The 24,946-nt window shown below is 35.5% G+C and overlaps 1 protein-coding gene across 3 annotated transcripts in view; it reads left to right on the top strand.

The window, feature by feature from the left end:
- The window catches only part of LOC132689750 (phospholipid-transporting ATPase ABCA3-like), a 175,298-nt gene that overhangs the window by 33,436 nt on the left and 116,916 nt on the right, over nucleotides 1-24,946 (top strand). For all 3 annotated transcript variants that reach the window (XM_078440518.2, XM_078440517.2, XM_078440516.2), the window contains exons 8-12: nucleotides 3,604-3,720; nucleotides 4,297-4,414; nucleotides 20,521-20,694; nucleotides 21,387-21,565; nucleotides 22,317-22,451. In XM_078440518.2, coding sequence (XP_078296644.2) covers nucleotides 3,604-3,720; nucleotides 4,297-4,414; nucleotides 20,521-20,694; nucleotides 21,387-21,565; nucleotides 22,317-22,451 — 723 coding nt within the window. The remainder of the gene's footprint in view (nucleotides 1-3,603; nucleotides 3,721-4,296; nucleotides 4,415-20,520; nucleotides 20,695-21,386; nucleotides 21,566-22,316; nucleotides 22,452-24,946) is intronic.

Below are 24,946 nucleotides of genomic sequence, written 5' to 3'. Positions count from 1 at the left end.
CCACCGCTGGGGCCACAGTCAGACTGGTGTGTACCTTCTCCTCCCCTCTCCTAGGGGCAGGATTCACTGTGGGGTGGTGTGGCCCATCTGGGCTACTTGCACACTGCCAGGCTTGTGGTGCTAGGGATCTGGCGTAGTAGCTGGGGTGGATCAGCAAGGTGCACAGGGGCAGGAGGGGCTGGCTCAGCTTGCTTTTTCTTTGGAGATCTGCTTCAGGAGGAGCCCTGCAGCACCGGGAGGCACTAAGGCCCACCGGAGGGATGGATCCGCAGAAGGACAGCCTTGGGTTGGGTGTCTGCATGGTGCAAGCAAGTTTCGTGATGAGAACTGGTTACCTTTGTGATTTTGGCTGGGGGATGGGCGAGGGAGATGGCGCTGGCGAGCGCCTTTGTTCCCCGCCAAGCTGAGCTCTGTCATCTGGGGCTCAACAACTCTCCCTCCTGTTGTCTTCCAGCCCTCCTGCTCTACAAGCAGATCTGTTAACTTATAACCTTCCAGATGTCAAGTCCTGCTTGCTGTCTGAACACATTCTGTCCGGCCCCTCCACTTTTGCAAGCCAGACTCGGGGCCTCTGCTTGGCTGGTGGGCTGCCCCTCCGCCCCAGCTCCCTCCCGCCAGTCCTTGTAGCGGGCACCGCCTCTCTGCCCTTCCTGCCCACTTCCGTGGGCCTCTCATCTACGCTTGGCTCTGGAGAATCCGTTCTGCTAGTCTTCTGGCGATTTTCTGGGTTATTTAGGTAGGTTTGGGTGGAATCTAAGTGATCCGCATGATGCGGTGAGCCCAGCGTCCTCCTACGCCACCATCTTCCCAGAAGCTGCCAAAGTAATTTTGAAGGAGAAGACCAAAGCAGGAGACATCACAATCCCAGACTTTAGCCTCTACTACAAAGCTGTAATCATCAAGACAGCATGGTATTGGCACAAAAACAGACACATAGACCAATGGAATAGAATAGAGACTCCAGAATTGGACCCACGAAAGTATAGCCAACTCATCTTTGACAAAGCAGGAAAGAATATCCAGTGGAAAAAAGACAGTCTCTTTAACAAATGGTGCTGGGAGAACTGGACAGCAACATACAGAAGAATGAAACTAGACCACTTTCTTACACCATTCACAAAAATAAACTCAAAATGGATGAAGGACCTGAATGTGAGACAGGAAACCATTAACACCCTAGAGGAGAAATCAGGAAAAAACTTCTCTGACCTCAGTCGCAGCAATTTCTTACTTGACTTGTCTACAAAGGGACTAGGTTTTCAACTTAAGAATTTTGAGGAAACACTAATATTCAAACTATTGTAGTAGAATTGAATGGGTTATCATAAAGAAAGTATGCCCATATTATCATGATCCTGTAAGAAATAAAACACTGCCAACACTCTAGAAGTCTGATTGTGTTTTCCTCAAAACATTTTCCCTAAAGTATACAGTAACCTGATTTCTAATATCATGAGTTAGTTTTGTCTGTTTTGAACTTGATATAAATGGAATCATGCACTATATTGTGTCTGTGTGATTCTTTACAGCTAAATATGTAGCTGTAGTTCATTCATATTCATTGAGTTATAGGAGTTTTAAGATTCCATAGTATGACTATCAAAACTTACCTATTTTCCTTCTGTGTTTGGAGTTTGGGTATCGTAAGTAATTCTACTATGAATATTTTATACATTTTTTGCTGAATGTTAGATTATGCATATTTAACTTTAGTAGATAATGCCAGTGCTGTCAGCACAGAGCTCCATGTGGAGCTTGATCTCACCAACCACGAGATCATGACCTGAGCCGATATCAAGAGTCAGGTGCTTAATGGACTGAGTCACCCAGGTGCCCAAATTTTATCTAATTTTCCAATTTTTTTCCAATTTTATGAGAGTGTTTTCGCTTCAAAAATGTAGAGATCTTTCACTTTTCATTGTTTTGATTGTACAAGTCTTTTGCATCCTTGGTTAAGGTTCTTATGTGTTTTATTCTTTTTGATGCTATTGTAAATGGAATTGTTTTCCTAATTTCCATTTCAGATTGCTCATTGATAGTATATAGAAGTTCTACTGATTTTTGTGTGTTGACTTTGTATTCTCCTACTTTGATGAGTCATTTATTAATTATGACTTTTTTTTAATGTGTGGAATCTGTGGAGTTTACATGTAAGATCATCTCATCTGCAAACAGAGTACTCCTTCCTTTCCAATTTGGATGCCATATGATACACACACACACACACACATACGTATATATGTATATTTGTGTATATATATATATATATATATATATATATATATATATATTTATATATTTATTTATATATTTAAATATATAATTTAAATATAATAATTTAAATATAAATTTAAATATTTATATATTTATTTGCTCTGGTTAGAACTTCTCATACTGTGTTGAATAGGAGTGAAAGCTAGTATCATTAATTTTCTCTTGATCTTAGGTGAAAGAGTATGATATTAGCTGTTATTTTTTCTATATGGCCTTTGTTATGTTGAGGAAGTTCCCATCTATTTCTAGTTGAATATTTTATCAGTCTTGAATTTCTGCATCAACTGAAATGATCACGTGTTTTCTCTTAATGTGGTGTATTATATTGGTTGATTTTCTATGTTTAACTCTCCTTGCATTCCATGAATAAATCCTACTTGGTCATGGTGTATAATCCTTTCAACATGCTGCTAAATCTGGTTTGATACTATTTTGTTGAAAAATTTTGTGTCAATATTCACAAGGGATATTGGTCTGTAGTCTTTTCGTGTGTATCTATCTGACCCCTAGACTTATAAAATGAGTTTCCTCCTCTTCAAGTGTTTGGAAGAGTTTGAGAAGGATTATTGTTTATTCTTTTTGAAATATTTGTTAGAATTCACCCGCAAAGCCTTCTGCTCCAGGGATGTACTTTGTTGGAAGTTTTTAATTAATGATCTAATCTTATTCCCCATTATTGATCTGTTCAGATTTTCTCTTTCTTCATGATTCAGTTTTGGTAGATTGTGTGTTTTTAGGAACTTGTGCCTTTTATATAGGTTATCTAATTTTTTGGCATATAGTTGTTCATAGTATGCTTTAAGTGATTGTTTTTATTTCTGTAAAATCAGAAGTAATGTCCCCAGTTTCATTTGGATTTTAGTAATATGAGTCTTCTTTCATTTTCTGGCCAATTTGACCAAAAATTTGTCCATTTGCTTTTATCTTTTGTAATTGAATTAAAATATATTTACATTACATGTTTACATTTATAAAATATATTTATATTACATTGAATTAAAATATATTATGCCCTACTAGAAGAAGGTATAATAAAAGAAAGGGGATATTAATGTAAGTAGTTTATAGTTTTATTAAGGGTGTTTCATGCCTGAACAATATCAGGTAAATTATTGATGAGGTCACCTATGGGCTTATAAGCATCACAGAGCTCCCACACACTAGGTGAGTAATTTTAGTCAAGTCATTGATCTCCTCTATAAATTGGGCATGATAATATTTCTTATTTAACCAATTTTGATTGTGGTGGAAATTTAGATAATATTTGTGAAAGCATTTTATATATTATATTGTTTTACATGATGTTGATTTGTGTTAATTCTCCCACAGGAGTACCTGCTCATGATAGGACTCAGTAATTGGATGCTCTGGGCTGCCTATTTCTTCACATTCCTCTCTTTGTATTCAGTTATCATCCTTTTGATGTGCATTATTTTCTTTGCCAAGGCAAGTGTCTATTTCACTGTCCAGGCTATAGCTAAACTCTGAGAGTAAAAATGGATACATATGGTGTGGTCCTGTTGGATTCAGGAAGTGAACATGTGCCTATTGGTGACTCCGCTCTGGAAATTCAAGTGCTGCTTAGTCTCTCAGCAAACTAAACTTTTTTAAGATTTAAAAAACATGTTTATTATTTTTGAGAGAGAGACAGAGAGACAGTGCATGAGCAGGGGAGGGGCAGAGAGACAGGAAGACACAGAATCTGAAGCAGGCTTTAGGCTCTGTGCTGACAGCTCAGAGCCTGATACAAGGCTCGAACTCACAAGCCGTGAGACCATGACCTGAGCCAAAGTTGGGTGCTCAACTGACTGAGCCACCCAGGCGCCCCTCCAGCAAACTAAACTTTAAGTCTAAGTGTGTGGACCTTCTGTAGTTAATGAATTGTTTACTCATCTCCCTGAGGCTTGTCATTAGTTTCACTAGGACTTTTAAAATATTTAAAGATGTTTCATTTCTCTTCTATTGTTTTGCTGTGACACCATTTAGAGTATGACTCAACTGGTTTCCTGATTGTTTTGCTAGATAGAACCTGTGCCAGTTATCCAATACAGTGACCCATCTCTTGTCTTCGTCTTTTTGCTATGTTTTGCCATCGCCACAATGTTCTTCAGCTTTATGGTTAGCACATTCTTCAATAAAGGTAAGTCAAAAACTCCTGGGAAAAATTGTCAGTGACTCAGTGGGGATTATATTTGGAAGCTCCTGTGACTTTCATTTGCCATCTCATCTGCAGCCTCTGTTTACGTTCTAGCTAAAAAGACAAGTATTATATGTACATGAAATGATTCCAAAAGAAATGAAAGGAGCAGTGAAAATATAGTATAGTATACATGTGAAAAAGGGTAAGAACCAAAATAAGATAATATTTGAGGATTCTTTTTAACCTTTACCTGTGGCTTCACATGTGGTATCTGTTTAACCATCCAGCAAGAATGGTAATGATTGAGATGGCTTCTGTATATTCTACTAGAGGGAATAAAGTCTGTCAGTATGCGATGATGATCCTGGGGTATGTGAAGAGGAATAAAACAACAAAATTGCTTTCCTGAAATAAAGGGTCTGTGTACTTCATTAATAGATTTTTATTGTGTGTTTGATGTGAATTTGAAATATAGTGTCCCATAGAGCTGACATTGACCTTGGAGACATGCATATCATATGCACAAAAAAAGATTTGACAGGACATGCAGAGAGCAATGAAAATTAATGGATCATAGTATACACACGAAAAAAGAATTAAAATCCTCCAAATTCATATTAAGATTGAGATAAACCAAAGAATGCTTCCTGTAGAGATTAGTTTTTAAACACTTTTGAAAGACTAGAAGATTGGAATAGGAAGTCAAGTCAATGGATGCAAGCATCATTCATATCTTTGTGCTGGCACGGTATCTCATATACAAAGGCAAGTGATAATTGTTTCCTTCCTTTTTGAGGGCTCACATACCAATAGCAGTCATGACCAATAATTCTATTTCATTTTATTTTTATTTTTCTCAGTACATTATCATGAGTCTTGTTAGTTAATGGCTCCTCACAAGGCACATGATTGTATGTATGACCGTAAACAGCCAAAATTAAAAAACAAAACCAGCCAACCCGGAGGTAAAGAAAAGTGGTGTGTCAACATAAGGCACAATGTGATATACCAAAGAGAAAAAAGAGATAGTTAGAAAACAAATACTGTTGTTTTCTGTTTCTGGAATTATGGCAGACTAGATATTTAGAACGTTTTTGTACGTGTCTTTTGGTATATATGTATAAGACTTTCACTGTGGTATATAGTTAGGAAAGGAATTGCTAGGTCATAGCAAGGTTTGTAAATGTCCAGCATGACTACCCATGTCCAACATTTCCAAAGTGGTTGTGTGCCTTTACAGCCCCACTAAAGGAAGATGAGAATTCCTATTGCTCATATCCTTGCCAGAATTTACTGTTCAAACTTTAATTTGTGCCACACTAGAGATATGAAATACTATCTCATGGCAGTTCAAACCTTCATTTTCCCACTTACTGATGAAGCTGAGTGTTATTAATATGAGTCATGTGTTTCCTTCTCTATAAAATCTGTTTGTGCATGCTTGTCTATTATGATTATTGATTTTCAGGAGTTATTTATATATTCCTACTACCGACCTTTTGTTAGTTGCAAATGTGTTGCAAAACTTGTCCCAGTTTGGAACTTTTAGCTTTTTGTTAATGTTATCTTTTAATAGCAATTTTAATGTAACCAATCGTTTCCTTTACCAATCTCATCCTTCATAATTTGTGATACTAAATATTTCAGTGAAAAAAAATTTTCTAAGGCACAGAGTTATCTTCCTGTGTTCTATATAGGAATTGATACTTTTGTGTGTGGTATGATATGGTGAATTGATTTTTCCCTCAAGTGCATAAGCAGTTGTCTGGCAACATGTGATAAATAGTTCACCCTTTCCTCACTGCTCTGCAGTACCTATTCTGTTATATGTCAAGATCCCCCTCATGTGTGCATTTGTATGGAGGTGGTCCTTTCACTGATACGTTATGTTTGAAGCATATTCACAGCATTTTAGTCAATATGGCTTCATAATAAATCTTATCACCTGGTAGGGAAAGAGGTCCAGTCCATTCTTTTTCTTCAAGTATGTCTTTGACTATTCCTGGCCCTTTGCTACTCTGTATACGTCTTAGAATAAGTAGGTTATATTCCATAAAAAAATATTGTTTGCATTATCAATCAAAGTATATTAAATCTATAGGTCATTTTGGGGAGAATTAACATCTTTATAATTTTGAATCATCCTCTTCAAGAACATGATATATATTTCCTTTTGATTAGGTCTTTTAAAATTCTTTTTTCTAGCTTTATATTTTTGTTATAAAAATTTAATAACTGTCTTCCTGAGTGTTTTTATTCTTTATTATTAAAAATGAAATATTATTAAAGTTATATTTTCACCTGCTTGTGATAATATTTAAATGTTGCCTTTCCTTACAATTTATTAAACTCTCAAATTATTTCTAAGAACTGTACATTCCTTTGGATTTTCTATATGCACATTCCTATAACGTGAAAATAAGGTGGGTTTTTTTTCCCTCAGTCATTTTGTCTTATTTTCTTTCACCTCTTACTGCACAGGCTAGATCCTCTAATATATAATAAAAGGAATTAATGTAGATATCTTTGTCTTGTTCCTAAAATTAAATGGAAGTGGGGTTTTGTTGTTTGTTGTTTGTTTTATTTTAGAAAGAGCGTCCATGAATGGGGGAGAGTGACCAAAGGAGAGGGAGAGACAGAATTCCAGGCAGGGTCCATGCTCAGTGTGGAGCCTGCCATGGGGCTCAATTCCACAACCCTGGAATCATGACCTGAGCTGAAATATAGAGTCAGATGCTCAACCGACTGAGCAACCCAGGTGTCGCAAATGGAAATGTTTTTTATTAGTAGTAAATACATACAACATAAAAATTACCATTTTAGCTATATTAAATAAGTATACAGTGTGGTAGCATAAAGTATATTCCTAATATACCATCACTATTATTTAATTTCAAAACATTTTCATCACCTGAAATGGAAACCACATATCTGTTAAGCAGTACTCCCATCCCACCATCCCCTCAGCCCCTGGCAACCACTAATCTGCTTTCTGTTTTTATGGATTTGCCTATCTGGATATCTCATATAAATGTAATGATACAAATATGTGACATTTTGTGTCTGAATTTTTTTACTTAGCTTAATGTTTTCAAGATTCATCTCTTGTGTAGCATTTATCAGTACTTCACTCCTTGTTATGACTGAGTAATATTACATTGAATTGATGTACAACATATTGCTCATCTAGTCATCCACTCATGGGCATTTGGATTGATTCCTCCTTTGACTCTTGTGAGCCAAAGTGCTTCAATGAACATGTGGGTACAAATTATTGTTTGTGCATGTGCTTTCAATTATTTTGAATATAAACCTCAGAGTAGAATTGTTTGGTCATATGGTAATTTAATTCTCAACTTTTTTGAGGAACCATTAAACTGTTTTCCATAGTTGTTGCAACATTTTACATTTCTACCAAGAATAAAGGAAGGTAACAATTTCTCCACATCCTTGCCACTCCTTGATACATTCCATTTTTTATTATAACCATCCAAATGAGTGTAAAGTGATACCTCATTGTGATTTTGATTTTCACTTCCCTAAACGGTAATGGTGTTGGGCATCTTTTCATGTGCTTGCTAGTCATTTGTATATCTTCTTTGGAGGACTGTGTGTTCAAGTCCTTTGACTATCTTTTAATTGGATTGCTTGTATTTTGATTGGTGTGTTGTAAGAGTTCTCTATATATTCTGGATACTAAGCCCTTTCAGGTACATGATCCTCAAAATACCTTTTGACTCTCTTAATAATATCCTCTGGTGCACAGAAATTCTTAATTTTCATGAAATCCACTTTACCTATTTTTCTCTTGTGTGTGTCAAAGAACCCATTTGCTAAACCTAGGGTCATAAAGATTTACCTGTACATTTTCTTCTGAGAATTTCATAGTTTTAGCTGTTATATTAATGTCTCTTATCCACTTTTAGTGTTTATATATGGTATGAAATCCGGGTCGAAGTTCATACCTTTTGCATTTAGATTATCTGTTTGTCAAAGGACCATTTATTGAAGGGACTGTTCTTTCCCTTATTGATGCTCTTGTCACCATTGTCAAGAATCATGTGTATATATGACATATGACATAAGTCCTTTATTTCCATATTCTCAGATGTATTCCACTGGGTTTATATCTATCCTTAGATCAGTAACACACTTTTGAGATTACTATGGTTTTGTAGTAAGTGTTGAAAATGGGAAATGTGAGCCTTCAATTTTGTTTTTGTTTTTGTTTTTGCCTGTTTAGGGTTCTGTGCAATTCAACATGAGTTTTAGGTTTGGCTTTTCTATTTCTTCAAAAAAAAAAAAGGCAAATGGGATTTTTTTAAAGGATCACAATGAATCTGTAAATCACTTTGGGGAGTATTTTTATCTTAACTATATTGCCTTGTAATTCATGAAGACATTTCTTTCCATGTATTTAGGTAGTCTTTAATTTCATTGAGGAATATTTTATTGTTTTCAGTGTACACTTCTGCAACCCCTTGGTTTAATTTATTCCTATTTTATTTTTCTCTGCTATTACAAATGGAATTCCTTTTTAATTTTATTTTCAGACTGTTCATTGATAGTGTCTAAAAATTCAGGTGAGGGGTGCCTGGGTGGCTTAGTCAGTTACACATCTGACTTTGGCTTAGGTTATGATCTCACTGCTCCTGAGTTTGAGACCTGTGTCGGGCTCTGTGCTGACAGCTCAGAGCCTGGAGCCTGCTTCAGATTCTGTCTCTCCCCTGCTTGCATTCTTTCTCTTTCTCTCTCTCTCTCTCTCTCTCTCTCTCTCAAATATAAGACATTAAAAATTTTTTTTAATTCAGCTGATTTTTGTGTATTGAACTTGTACCCTCCATTGTTACTGAATATGTTCATTAGTTTTAATAGATTTTTTTTTGTAGATTCTTTAGGGCTTTCTGCATATAAGATCATGTCATCTGCAAATAGAAAAAATATAAATAAGCTTACTTCTTCCCCTCCAATTTGGATGTCTTTAATTTTTTTTCTTGCCTAATTGCTGTGGCTAGGACTTCTAGTGTTATGTGAATAGAAATGGTGAAAACACTCATATGTGGAATTTAAGAAACAAAACAGATGAACATATGGGAAGGCAGGGAGAGAATAAAGGGGAAAAAACCACAAGAGACTCTTAATGATAGAGAACAAACTGAAGGTTGATGGGAGGGATGTGGGTGGGCAATGGGCTAGATGGGTGATGGGTATTAAGGAGGGCACTTGTTCTGATGAGCACTGGGTGTTGTATGTAAGTGATGAATCACTAGATTCTACCCCTGAAACCAATATTACACTGTATCCTAGCTAATTAAAATTTAAATTGAAAAACAAAAACGAAAAAAGAAAGATACGGTGAAAACAGAAACTCTTACCTTCTTCCTAGTCTTGAGGGAAAAATTTCATTCTTAAACCATTAAGTGTGATCTTAGCTGTGGATTTTTCATAATCTCATTTATCATGTTGAAGTTTCCTTCTTTTCCTAATTTTTGAGGTTTTTTTCATGAAATGATGTTGAGTTTTGTCAAACCTGTTATCTGCACAAATTAAGATGATTATATGGGTTTTTTCCTCCTTTCTATTAATGTAGTGTGTTTCCATAGACTGATTTTTCTCTGTTGAACTATCTTTGCATTCCTGGGACAAATCCTACTTAGTCATGGTGTAGAATCCTTTTAATTTGCTGCTGTACATTTAGCAAAGTACAACATCCATTCATAGTAAAAACCCTCAACAAAGTAGGTCTGGAGGGAACATACCTCGATATAATAGGCCTTAGATGAAAAACACACAACATCATACTCACTGGGGGGAAATTGAAAGCTTTCCCCTTTAAGATCAGGAAAAAGACAAGGATGTCCAATCTCTGCACTTATATTCAACATTGTACTGGAAGTCCTAGCCATAGTAATCAGACAATAAAAAGAAATAGAATGCAACTATATTGGTAATGAAGAAGGAAAACTTCCACTCTTTCCAGATGACATGGTACTATATTTGGAAAACCATAAGGACTCCACCAAACTACTATAACTGATAAATGAATTCAGTAAAGTCTCAGGATATAAAATCAATGTACAGAAATCTATTGCATTTATATACACTAATAATAAAGCAGCAGAAAGAGAAATTAAGAAAACAATCCCATTTGCAATTGCACCAAAAATAAAATACTTAGGAATGAACTTAACCACAGAGGTGAAGGACCTGTATCCTGAAAACTATAAAACATTGATGAAAAAAATTGAACATGATACAAAGAAATGGAAAAACATTCCATGTTCATGGATTGGAAGAACAAATATTGTTAAAATATTTATACTACCCAAAGCAATCTACAGATTTAATGCAATTCCAGTCAATATACCAACAGCATTTTTCACAGAACTAGAACAAACAATCCTAAAATTTGTATGGAAACATAACAGACTATGATTAGCCAAAGCAGTCTTGTAAAAGAAAAGCAAAACTGGAGGTATCACAGTTCCAGACTTGAAGTATATTACAAAACTGTAATAAAACAATATGGTACTAGCACAAAAATAGACACATAGATCCATAGAACAGAATAGAAAACTCAGAAATAAACCCACCATTATATGGTAAGTTAATATTTGACAAAGGAGGAAAGAATATCTGATGGGAAAAAGACAGTATCTTCCAACAAATGGTGCTGGGAAAACTGGACGGCTACATGCAAAAGAAACTGTACCACTTTCTTATACTACACAAAAATAAACTCAAAATGGATTAAATACCTAAATGTGAGACCTGGAACCATAAAAATCCTAGAGGAGTGCATGAGCAATAATTTCTTTGACATTGACCATAGCAACATTTTTCTAGATATGTCTGTTGAGGCAAGGGAAATAAAAGCAAAGATATTTAACTACTGGGACTACATCAAAATAAAAAGCTTCTGCACAGAAAAGGAAACAATCAACAGAACTAAAAGGCACCCCCCAGAATGGGAGAAGATATTTTCATATGACATATCTGTTAAAGGGTTAGTATCCCAAATATATAAAGAACTTATAAAACTCAACACCCCAAAAACTAATGATTCAATTAAAAATGGGCAGAAGACATGAATAGACATGTTTACAAAGAGGACATCCAGATGGCCAACAGACACATGAAAAGATGGTCATCATCATTGATCATCAGGGAAATACAAATCAAAACTACAATGAGATGTCATCTCATACCTGTCAGAATGGCTAAAGTCAAAAACACAAAGAATAACAAGTGTTGATAAGGATGTGGAGAATCCTCATGTACTATTGGTAAGAATGAAAACTGGTGGAGTTACTGTGGGAAATGGTATGGAGGTTCCTCAAAAAATTAAAAATGGAACTACCATAAGATCCAGTAATTCCATTACTAAGTATTTACCCAAAAAATACAAAAACATGAATTCACGGGGACACATGCACCCCTGTGTTCATTGTAGCATTATTTACAATAGCTAAATTATGAAGTCAGCCCAAGTGTCCTTCAATAGATGAATGAATAAAGATGTGGCATATATATACAATGGAATATAATTTGGCCATGAAAAAGAATTTGGCCACTTGCAACAACATGGATGGAGCTAGAGAGTATTTTGCTAAGCAAAATAAGTCAGTCAGAGAAAGACAAATACCATATGATTTCACTCGTGTGGAATTTAGGAAATAAAACAAAGTACAAAAAACGAGGGAGGGGGGAAGGAAGAGAGACAGAGAGAGAGAGAGAGAGAGAGAGAGAGAGAGAGAAAGAAACAGACTCTTAACTATAGAGAACTAACTGATGGTCACCAGAGGGGAGGTGCACTGAGTAATGTATAAAATTGTTGAATCAATGCATTGTAAACCTGAAACTAATGTAACCCTGTCTGTTAACCATACTGGAATTAAAATATATACCTTAAAAAATGTTGCTGTATTCAGTTTACTAGATTTTGTTGATGACTTTTGCATCTGTTATTCACATTTTATTTTCTTGTGATGTCTCTCTCTGACTTTGTTACTGGGGTTATGCTTTCCTCACAGAGTGAGTTATGAAGCATTCCTTTCTCTATTTATTTTGGTAAGTTTGAGGGGGATTGGTGTTAATTATTCTCTAAGTTTTCATATAATTCACCAGTGAAGCCATTTGGTACTTTGTTTTTTCAATTGGAAAGTTTTTGATAGTAATTTAATATCTTTGCTTGTTATAGGTCTATTCAGATTTTCTATATCTTCTTGAGTCAGTATTGGCAGGATCTGCATTTCAAAGATTTTGCCCATTGCATCAAGGTTGTGTAGTTTGTTGCTATGCAGTTATTATTAATATTTCTTATTTGTATTACTTTCAAGTTGGTGTGAAAGTGCACATCTTTCTGATTTTAGTAATTCTCTTTTTTAGGAGGTATATGTAAAAGTTTATTAATTTTGTTGACCTTTTCAAAGAAAAAAACTTCTGTTTTTCTTAATTGGCTCATTGTTTTCCTATTCTCTATTTTATTTGTCTCTACTTTAATCATTATTATTTCCTTTTTTCTGCTAGCTTAGGTTTAGCTTGTTCTTCTTTCTCCTTTTCCTTAAGGTGGAAAGTTAGGTTATGCTTTGAGATATTTCTTCTTTTTTAATGTAGGTCTTTACAGCTATAGATTTTCCACAGCACTGCTTTCGTTGTATCTCCTATGTTTTGGTATGTTGTATTTTTGTTTCATTTGTCCTTAAATATTTTCTAATTTTCCTTGAATTTCTTCTTTGACACATTGGTTGTTTAAGAGATTTTTTTCTATAATTTTCACACATTTTTTGGTTTAATTTGTACACATTTGTAACTTTCCACCTGATTTCTTGCTTCATTCCATTGCAGTCCTAAAATATCGTTTGTGTGATTTAAACCTTTTTAAAAGATTTATTGAGACTTGTTTTGTGGTCTAACATATAGTCTTTCCTAGAGAATGTTCCATGTGCACTTAAGAATATATATTCTGGGGTGCTTGGGTGACTCAGCCTATTAAGCATCTGACTTGATTTTGGCTCAGGTCATGATCTCATGGTTCATGAGATCGAGCGCCCTATGGGACTCTGCACTGACAGCATGGAGCCTGCTTGGGATTCTCTCTCTCTCTCTCTCTCTCTCTCTCTCTCTCTCTCTCTGCCCCTCCCCCACTCACACACTTGCTCTGTCTCAAAATAAATAAACATTCTTTAAAAATGAATAATATATATTCTGCTCTTTTTGGATGGAGTATTATGTATGTCTTTTAGGTAAAGTTAGTTTACTGTGTTGTTTAAGTCCTCTCTTGATCATCTGTCTAGTTGTTCTCTCCATCATTGAAAGCTGGGTATTGAAGTTGTTAAGTATTATTAGAGAGCTTTCTATTTCTCCCTTCAGTTGTCTTTTTTTGGTTCTTGGAATTCTCTTGTTAGATGAATATATGTTTTTAATTATTACATCTTTTTGATTGATTGACACTTCCATAAGTGTATGATATCCCTGATTGTGTCTTGTAACAATTTTTTACTTAAAGCCTATTTTATCCTATATTAGTTGAGTTACTCTAGCCCTCTTTTGGTTACTATTTACATGAAATATCCTATTCCATTCTTTCCCTTTAACAAAATTGTATCTTTGGATCTTAAAATTTTTTTTTATGTTTTATTTATTTTTGAGAGAGAGAGAGAGAGAGACAGAGACAGAGCATGACCCGAAAAGGGGCAGAGAGACAAGGAGACACAGAATCTGAAGCAGGCTCTAGGCTCTGAGCTGTCAGCACAGAGTCCAAGGTGGGGCTTGAACTCGGGAACTGTGAGATCATGACCTGAGCCGGAAGTCGGACACTTAACGACTGAGCCACCCAGGCACCCCTAGATCATTTTTAAAAAATCTCTTCTATTACCTTCACTTTTTAATTGGAGTTTAATCCATTTATATTGAAAATAATTACTGATAATGGAGGACTTATATCTTCCATTTTGGTATTTGTATTTTATATATCATACCTTTTTTGTTCCTTATATCCTCCATTTTGATTCCCTTATCATTTTTTTGTATGTATTTTCTAGTTATTTTCTTAAGGGATAATTTGGAGAGTACAATGAACACTTTAAACAACTTAATTATAATTAATACTAATTTAGCTTTAATAGTATTAAAAGCTCTGCTCCTGTCAGTCTCCATCTACCTTTTATGTTGGTATTTTCACAAACTGCATCTTTATATTTATATACCTATTAACACATCTTTACAGTTATTTACATGAATTTATTTAAGTCATATAGGAAAAAAAAGAGGTGTTATAAACCAGAAAATACCATAATTCTGATTTTCATATTTATCGATGCAGTTACCTTCACTGGAGTTTTCTATTTCTTTATATGGCTTTGAGTGACTATCCAGTATCCTTTCATTCAGATTGTTCATCCTTGTATGGCACATGTACAAGCAACAAACTCCATCAATTTTTGTTGATTTGGAAATTTCTTTTTTTTTTTTAATGTTTATTAATTTTTTTGAGAGACAGAGCATGAGTGGGGAGGAGCAGAGAGAGGGAGACACAGAAACCAAAGCAGGCTCCAGGGTATGAGCTATCAGCACGGAGCCTAATGCGGGGCTCAAACCCACAAACCATAAGATCATAACCTGAGCCTAAGACAGAAGCTTAACCAACTAGCCACTCAGGTGCCCTGATTTGGAAATTTCTTAATGTCTACTCCATTCTTGAATGATAGTTTTGGTGTGTGCAGAATTCTTGCTTAACAGTTTAGTTTATTTTTACTTTTAATGCTTTAAAAATGTCACTCTACCTCCTTCTGGCCTGCAGCTTTCTGGCAAATTGGTTTTTAATCTGGTACATTATGAAACAGTTCTCTCTTGCTGCTTTCAAAATTCTTTTTTTTTTTTTTGTCTTTGACTTTCCTCATTTTTGTTTTAATGTGTCTTAGTGCTGATTCCTTTGATTTTATTCCACTTGGAGTTTGTGTAGCTTCTTGGATTTGTACATTTATGTCTTTCATCAAATTTGGGAATTTTTCAGCCATTATTCCTTCATATAATTTCTCTGACCCTTTCTCTCCCTCTTTAATTTCTATGACTCCACAATTATGCACTTACTGGTACCCTTCATGGTGTCCCACAGGTCTCTTAGGCTCAATTAATCTTTCCTTATTCTTTTTCTGCTCTTCAGATCTCATAATATCAGTTGTCTTATCTTCAGTTTGCTGATTTTTTTCTTCTGCCTACTCACATATACTGTTGAACCCCTCTAATCAAATTTTCATTTCAGTTTTCTGTTTAAGCCCCCAAATTTCTGTTTCATGTCTTTTTATAATTCAAATCTCTTTATTGATATTTTCTGGTTCATGAAATATGATTCTTGTTATTTCCTTTAGCTCTTTGTTAATAGTCTCCTTTAGATATCTGTGCATATTTAGAGCACTCTATTTAAAGTCTTTGATTAATAATGTAATGTGGTAATTCTAGAAATGTCTCCCCCAACTTCATGGTTTATTGTTGGTTGTGTGGATTGTAGTTATTAACTTAGTAAGTTTTCTAAACTATTTTTACAAAGACTGTATTATTTTGATGTGTAATCACTGAAGTCTGTGCTCTGTTGGTTTAGTAATCAGCCAGCGATTTGACAGATTTCCTTAACTAGAGCAAAAAAAAAAAAAAGTATACTCTCTGATTGGCTCTCTGTTGGGCACTCTTTCAATGTTTAGCATTAGTCTTCACTTCTCACTTTTACAGAGCCTAAAGGTCAGCTCAAGGTTAAAGAGTAGGGTCTTCTCAGGTCAGTTTTGAACATTGTCCAACCCTGAGCATGTGAGTGGCCTTCTAGATTCTCCACTATATGTGGAAGTTTTTTAATGCCCTTATTCTTCCTTGTGTTTCTTCTTCACACCTTTTTTTCCCCAGGCTTTTTGTTGTGTCTGCTACTTTTCTCATTGTTATCCTTTGCAGCAGTCAACTGTGGGAAGTGTGTTTGCCTTTAAATGCTTTCAACAAACACTGATTGGGAGGCTGACGCTGCTCTGAGAAAGTTCAGAGGGGCGTGAAACAATGTGAAGTCCTTGAGCCACTTCCTCCGGAATCCCTCAAGGAGCCATCAGGCAGATCAGAAGAGTCAAGCACAGTTCTTTAAGAGTCAAGTCTGTATTGCACCCTCTGATAACAGCAAGCCATATCAGGAAGGTAGACACCATCCCCATGGTTGGCACTGAGCTGGGGAGTCAGTGATGGTAGGCAGTTAAGAAAAAAACACCATAGGGGCGCCTGGGTGGCGCAGTCGGTTAAGCGTCCGACTTCAGCCAGGTCACGATCTCACGGTCCGTGAGTTCGAGCCCCGCGTCAGGCTCTGGGCTGATGGCTCAGAGCCTGGAGCCTGTTTCCGATTCTGTGTCTCCCTCTCTCTCTGCCCCTCCCCTGTTCATGCTCTGTCTCTCTCTGTCCCAAAAATAAATAAAAAACGTTGAAAAAAAAATTTAAAAAAAAAAAAAAAAAAGAAAAGAAAAAAACACCATAATGTTGTTTTACTGAAAGTTGTCAGCTTTTTTTCTTTATTTAAGCATTTCCCTCGTGCTTATAAGTGTTAAAAATAACATTCCAGACCTCCAAAAAATCAGCTGATTCTGACAGCTTGAACCAATCAAGCTTATATTTGTCAGTTTACTCATTGTTTAGTAGAATACAGTTTTGGAGTTCTCTGCCTAAAAGAAACATTTTAACAGTTTACCATTTGATATGTGACATTGTGATTTATAATAAATATATATATATATATTTGGTCTTGGTCCCCTTTTCTGGCACATAGATTTTAAAATCTTTGAAATTTTTGAAGTGTTGAGGACAGCAGAGATGTCTTTTGTTACGTATTGAGGTGGCTTTTGGAAAGCACCTAAGGATGGGGGATGGTTGCCGCAGGAGCCAACCATGTGATTAGAAGATTGCAACTCTCAGTCTCACTCCCTTGACCTCCAGCATCCAGGAGAAGGCCTGGAGGTTGAATCAGTCATCCATTGATAACTGATGATTTAATCAATTGTGCCTATTTAATGTATGAAGCCTCCATAAAAATCCAAAAGGATGGATCAGGATTGCTTCCAGTTTGGTGAACATCTGAATATTTGGGGAGAGTGGTGGAATGGGAGAGGACAAGGAAGCACCATGCCTTTGTGCTATACCTTATCTTATGCATCTTTCCATCTGGCAGTTCCTGTGTTGTATTGTTTTGAAATAAACTAATGGTCTGGTAAGATGTTTCTCTGAGTTGTGTGAGCTGCTCTAGCAGATTAATTGAGCCTAAGGAAGTGGTCCTTGGAGCCTCTGATCTATAATCAGTCAGCAGAAGCAAAGGTAATAATCTGGGCTTGTGACTGGCATCTGAAGTCAGGGTAGGGGGAATGGCCCTGTAGGACTGAATCCTTAAACTATGGAATCTGATGCTATCTTGGGATAAATAGTGTCAAAATTGAGTGACACCCAGCTAATGTCTTGGAGACTTGCTTGGTGGTATGGGAAACCCCCCCCCACACACACACACATCCACTTTAAAATTGGGGTCCACAACAAGTTTTTAGGGTATAAGGTGACTGGAAGCTTTTAAAGTATATAGATATATAATTATCAGGTTAAAAAGATTCTGTTCATTTACTGTTTAAGAATTTTATCTGAGCTAAGGATATTGAGTTTTATTTAACATTTTAATTTGCATTTATTTAGATGGTAAAAATATATTTCTTCTTAATGTGCATTATATAAGCTGATTTTTAAATGCTATACCAATCTCATATTCTTTTTTTTCAATATATGAAATTTATTGTCAAATTGGTTTCCATACAACACCCAGTGCTCATCCCAAAAGGTGCCCTCCTCAATACCCATACCAATCTCATATTCTTAGAATAAGTTTGTCAAGATATGTTTTCCTTTGTATACAGGCTGGATTCATTTTGCTACTATTTAGTTTAAGATTTTTACCTATATGTTCAGTAGTGAAATTGCTCTATAATTTCCTTTTTTGTACTGCCTTTGTTTGATTTTGATATCAAGTTATGGTAGTTTTATAAAAGTACTTAGGAAGGATATCCTCTTTTTCTGTATCTCTATCTCTCTGGAAATTTCAGTGCAGTGTCCTAATCATTTCCTCTTTGAATATCTGCTAGAAGTTGCTGAAAAAGCACTGAGAAGGATTTTAATTATTGATTCAATTTCTTTAATGACTGTAGGACATTCAGGTTTTCTAGTTCTTTCAATTTTGGTAAGTTCTGTTTTCTTTAATTTATGCTTTTAGTTTTGAAATTTATTGGTGCAGTATCAATTTAATATGTGTTTCTTCTGTTTTTAATGTCTGTAAGTATCTGTCATGATATATCCTTTTTTACTCTTTGTACTGGTAATTTGTGCCTTCTGTCTTTTTTCTTGATCAGTTTCATAACAGGTTTGTTAGCATTATTAGTCTCTACAGAGATTCAGCTTTTGGCTTTGTTGGTTGTCTTACCTATAGTTTCGTTCTAATTTCTGCTTTTATCTTTACCCTTACGTTCCATAAACTTTGTGTTTATTGCCATTTTTTAAAGCTTTTGGTAGTGAATATTTGTCTTATTTCTTTCAATAAATGAATTTAAGGCTAGTCATTTCCCTCTTAGTACTGGTTTGCATGACACAAATTTTGATAAGTAAGCTTGTTTTGGTTGTTACTTTATTTTTTTAATATTTTTTTAGAGTTTATTTTTTTGAGAGAGAGAAAATGAGCAGGGGAGAGGCAGGGAGAGGGAGACACAGAATCCCAAGCAGGCTCCAGGCTCTGAGCTGTCACCACAGAGCCTGATATGGAACTTGAACTCACAAGATTATGACCTGAGCTGCAGTCGGAGGCTTAACCAACTGAGCCACCCAGGCACCCCTGAGCTATTACTTTAAAATGTTTTATAATTTTCCTTGTAATTTCCTTCTTTAATTGAGAATTATTCAAAGATGTGTGTCTTAATTTCTCAACATACTGGATTTTTTAGTCATCTTCTGGTTATTGATTCCCAATTTAATTTAAATCCTTTAAAATTTGTTAAGATTTATTTTATGACCTAGTTAATGTCTAGTTTTTTTGATTAATATTCCAAGTCTGTTTGAAAAAATATATATGATGAGGTTGTTTGGGGTAGTTGACATGTATTTTCATTTAGGCCAAGTTTGTTAATCTGAAGAAAGTTGGTTAACATTTCTACTATGGTTGTAAATTTGCATATTTATTCTAGAATCTGTTACTTTTTGCCGTATATACTTTGATTCTTTTTTATCAGGTGCATCTGATATATTGCCTTTATTATCCCTTATTTGTCCCCTCTCATTCTCTTTATAATTTTAATTTTAGAAAATAACAGACATGTACATAAGATGTACATGTACATAAGACATGTACATAAAGATGAGTACATAAAACATAATTGTTCTAGTTGCTGAATATGGTATGTGGAGTGAGGTAAAGAAGAAAAGCAAGAATCATTCCTAATAGTGGGATAATATGTTGTATTTCATAATATCCAATTTTTATTTAGATGCTAAATTTTGCTTCTCAATGACATTAATTGGTTTCTTAACAGGGATTTTCTTTTTGGTGTTTTATCAGAGTCACATTTTTGGAACTCTTCATATTCTAAACCATATCTGGCTTTTTAAGACCAACTTTGTATTTCTGTTTATTCAAGTATACTTCTTTTCCCCCAGTATTATGACATAGACTGAATCTCATAGTGTCTGGAAATAGAATCTAGATATTTTCTGATACCATAATAACAGTATTTACATTTATAATTTTTTTATGCTGAGTGATAATAAATATGTAAAATTTCTATTAAGAGCTATAATATTTATAGTTACTACATATAGAATGGCAAATTCCAGAAAAATCAGTTACTAAAATGTTTAATTTCAGACTTTTATTCATTCAAAAAATACTTTTCAGCACTTAGGAAGTGCCAAGTATTATATAATGTGCTGAGGAAGCAATGGTGAACAAAACAAATTTTTATTCTCAATGTGCTTATTTTATTACATACATCCTACAAAATATTTGTAGTTGAGGCTTTTGCATATTGCTTAAATTGACCTCATAATTTCCTTTTTATTTCCAGTACATTTTGCTGTTTCTGTTGGAGGTTTCATTTATCTCGTTACCTACTTTCCAGTTGTTACTGTCTCTATAAACTTTGCAGAAATGACATTCACCCAGAAGCTGGCTTCCTGTCTCAGCTCAAATATCGCAATGGGGCTGGGAACTAAATTCCTAGTCAAGGCAGAAATGGAGAGTGAGTATTTACCTTGTAAATTTGGCCATATTCTCATAAGATATTCACAGTTTTAAAGTTGATTAATATTGTTAAACTGTCCTTCAAAAAATGATATTACTTCATACCACCACCTGTAGCACATGAGTTCCTCCACATTCTCTGCATAAATTTATTCATTTACTCCATTTGGAGTTCCTCGCTGCTCTTTGATGCTAGGAGAGGAAGCAGCACAGGTCTGCTTTTAGCACCTTTCAGTCTTCCTTTTTTCATCAGTGCAATGTCTATGCAAAAATTCTTCTAGTCTTCTCTTCTGTAGATAGCATTTATTTCTGCTTTTCAATGATTATGTTTTCCAAAATTATATTTTTCAGTGAACATTTAGCATGAGGAGGGATTGAGAGAAAGGAGTCAGTGTCTTAACCCATAGGGGCTTCCTTATTTTTCTTAAAACTTATATTCCTGAGTTTTTAGTATATGTATTTTGTTTTGGTTTCACTCATAACTGATTGTTTCTGGCACATTAGAAAACATCTTAAATGATTACTTTCTCAAATGTCCTAAATTCTAGTGGTATTAGAAAGTAACTGACTATAGTAGGAATTTCTAGAAAATATTAACACCTTTTCTCTTCACTGTTTAATTATGATGCAGATGGATAACTGTTTTAGTGTGGTTGGCACCTAAATTAAATGTCAACTGTTGTCTCTTAGAAATTGGAATTAAATGGAGCAACATCTTCTCACCACCCAAAATGGAGAACTTTGGCTTTGCCCACATACTGGGAATGTTTTTATTTGATGCTTTCTTATATGGTCTTGTGGCCTGGTATATAGAAGCTGTCTTTCCAGGGGAGTATGGTGTGCCCAAGCCATGGAACTTTTTCTTGCTGGTGAGTTCTAATGCTTGTGTTACTGAGAAAGGCCACAGTCCTTATGAATATGTATTGTAATTTCTGTAAAAGCTACCATGAGTTAATTTTGCGCTGTCTATACTTGAACCAATAGATCAGGTGAAAGAATCATTCTACTTACTCCAGCCATTCACTGGCCTTTTCCTATTATACTTTAAAGCATCCAGTATATATAAATATAAATAATCTGTAGATCATGGCCTATTACCTCAAACTTTACAAACTCTGAGTAATCCATCACATTTACAGGCAAGTATTTCATAAAGGATTAAACTCAGGCATAAAGAAAGTAATATAGGATGGGTCTTTGGGTGGTAAAAAAAAAAAAAAAAAGTTTAGTTAAGTCCCCCATCTGGGGACTGCTTTTTATCCTTGGTTAGCACAGATCTCTTGGAGTCAGAACTATAGCATGATGGCTCATTCTTTTTCTTGATTCCTTTCCTTATCTGCTAAGAGAAGATATGACAAAAAATGATACAATCATTTTTGCCATGACCTCATTTTGGAGTAATTTTCTTTTGTCCCTCTTGGACACTTATAATTTTCATAGAGTAGTCTGCTTTTATGCCCGGGAATGCAAATTATAGCCAATTAGCTCCAAAATTTAATCACAAAAAAATTTCAGCAATCCATCTCAGTACAAAAGATAACAGGCTAGAGTATTTTATAATGAATCATTTTTCACTACCATTGCAGTAATGTCACATTCATTCCCCTCTTTTTTTTTTAGCGCTCTTACTGGTTTGGGGAAGCACCTAAGGGAAAAAAGGAAAGAAGGCAATTTTATGAGACAAATGAAAGCAAGTATTTTGAAGCAGAACCTACTAATTTGGTGGCAGGTATCCAAATCAAACATTTGTGCAAGGTATTGTTTCAAATTTTTTCTTCTTGGTAGGACTGAAATTTAGTTTAGTGTTCACTGTAAATGATTATTACTAGAAATACAAGAAAAAGATCACATGCTAATAAAAGATCACAGCCATCCTTTTGATCTTTGAGAAAGATAAAAAAAAATCATTTTTTTTCAGTATATAATAAAAAGTCAAATCTTTTTCTCCTTCCCCCAGAATAGAGTCAGGTTTTCTATAAGCTATATGGTATCTTCCACAAATTCTCTCATTTTAAAAAGTAGAGTCTATTGGAGATGAATGATTTGAGTGTGTAAGCATTAATTTCTGTTCATAAATACTTTGCATTTATCTATTATGTAATCTTTCCCCTGTCAAGGAGTTCATCAAGGGAGGGCTTTTAATCTCTTAATTTATCTGCACCAACTGTAGGTATGTAGTATTCAGGTAACCTGTATTGGCTGTCATTCCGTTGCCTCTCAAAGGTCTACCTAAGCTTGGTTTGAACTCTTAACCGCACAGCCTATGGAAACCCAAAGCCCTCCATGCTAATTCAGCTAAATTTGGAGATGAGTATACTCTTGTCGTACCCTTTGCCTCCAGTATGCTATATGCTTTCTCTGTTTTGGTTACATCAACCCAAATGCAAAACTCACTCTTCTCCCTGGTTTTCTCAGGAAATGTAGTCACATCCAACATTTTTGTGGATATCAGTATAGATTAGGGCTGGAGGGTGTTGACCTAAGGAACACATGGTCTGTGACCATTTCCCCAGCTGTAGTTACCTTGGCCCCCCTTATTTCTCTCTTCATAATTTTCCTACCAGATTTTCCCTGAGAAGCCACTCTGATGTGACTCCTTCAGATTCTCATGAAAATGCCCAGAAGAACCAAGGTCCTTCTATGTATCACTCCATTCATTCATTCATTCATTCATTATTGACACTGGGGATATATGTGATGAAAAATCCAGATTAGACCCATGCTCTCAAGGAGCTTACATTCTAGTATGAATGAAAGTGGGTTGAGAAGTGAACAAACAGGGTAATTACAGCATACAGTCAATGCCATTGGGAAAACAAATAGGGTGATGATACAGTAATTAAAGAATAAGTGGGGGAGGAAAAACACTTTGGGTAAGTTATTCATTTGAACTCTCTGAAAACATGGCCACTGTGGATACTGGCCACCCTCTCCAACAATAACCTCACCTGAACAGAGTCACCTCACACAGAATCAAATGCATTTCCTTGAGGAGTTGGCCCAACTATTCTCTCTCCCAAACCTTCTTGTCTTCACTCAGATGTTGATCTCAGGAACACTCCTCCATGCTAATTTCCATCTTTTGTAAACTTCCTGGATACTAACTTCTGTCTTAGAGTGTACTTCCCAGGGAACTTAATTAGGGATAGTTGGTACCTGAGTGGACTGAGAAAGCAGATGATGAGATACAAGGTAGCAGTGCAGTGTCCATAGGTGTTGAACTGGGATGTATTCCAGGGAAAGAAATCCATTAGTTGGTGTCATGTATCAAGCATGTGAAAAATATGGGTGAAGTAATTATAGGTACCATGGGATGGGTGGCTGTTTTGGGGGGAACTGATAGACTGGAGACAGAAAATTAAAGGCTGTCTATGATTAACCATCGGAGGCTAACTGAAATCTAGTCAGCCTTCCAGGAAGCACATGAAGAGATTTTCATTTCCAGCACCCAAGAGCAGAAAAGCTGAGAACTAAGCCATAGACTTAATCATAAGAATAGCAAGCTTTAGAAAAAGTTAAAATTTTAATTTAGGAAAGTCTACTCTCCCAGGATTAAGGCATTGATTTGGAGAGAATGGACTATGGAGACATAGGATAGGAAATCTAGGATGCAAAAATCTCAAGTCCCATTTTCTCCTGAACCCTTCGCCTGCAGAAATGGTTCACTCCTCCCTGTTCAAGGCTAGGATTTCTTTCTCTCTTCCTTGAAGATCCACCCCACAAGACAACTCCTTCTAGCCACTAGGAAAATAACATAGATTATATCACAAAAGGTAGTAGACAGCCTCAAAGATGATCCTCAATGACACACATCTCCTGATTTTCATGCCTCTGAATAGGCCTGACCTGTATGAGCAGTCAAGGACTGCAGAAGTGAAATGACTGCTTTCTAAGACTAAGTCATAAAATGCATTGAGGCTTCACTTTGGTCTCTTGGGTTGTTTACTCTGGCTAAGTCAACTGCCATGCTGTGAGTATACTCAGTCGCCTAAATGACTGAAAAGAGGCCCACATGGGATTAACTGAGTCCTTTCTCCAACAACCAGAACCAACTTGCCAGCCAGTTGAGTGAGTCACTTTTAAAGTGGGTCTTCCACTCCCAGTGAGCCTTTCAGATGACTGTAGCTCTTGTCAACATTTTGAATGCAAAATCAAGACAAATCCTGAGCCAGAGGTCCCGAGTTTATGAGGCCAGAAACTGTGAGGAAAAATAAATATTGTTTTAAGTCACTAAGTTTGGGTAATTTATT

The sequence above is a fragment of the Panthera onca genome, chromosome E3, assembly GCF_046562875.1.
Source record: "Panthera onca isolate mPanOnc1 chromosome E3, mPanOnc1 haplotype 2, whole genome shotgun sequence".
Lineage (NCBI taxonomy): Eukaryota > Metazoa > Chordata > Mammalia > Carnivora > Felidae > Panthera > Panthera onca.
Note: the sequence above shows the minus strand (reverse complement) of the source record. Positions and strands in the feature narration are given on the sequence as shown.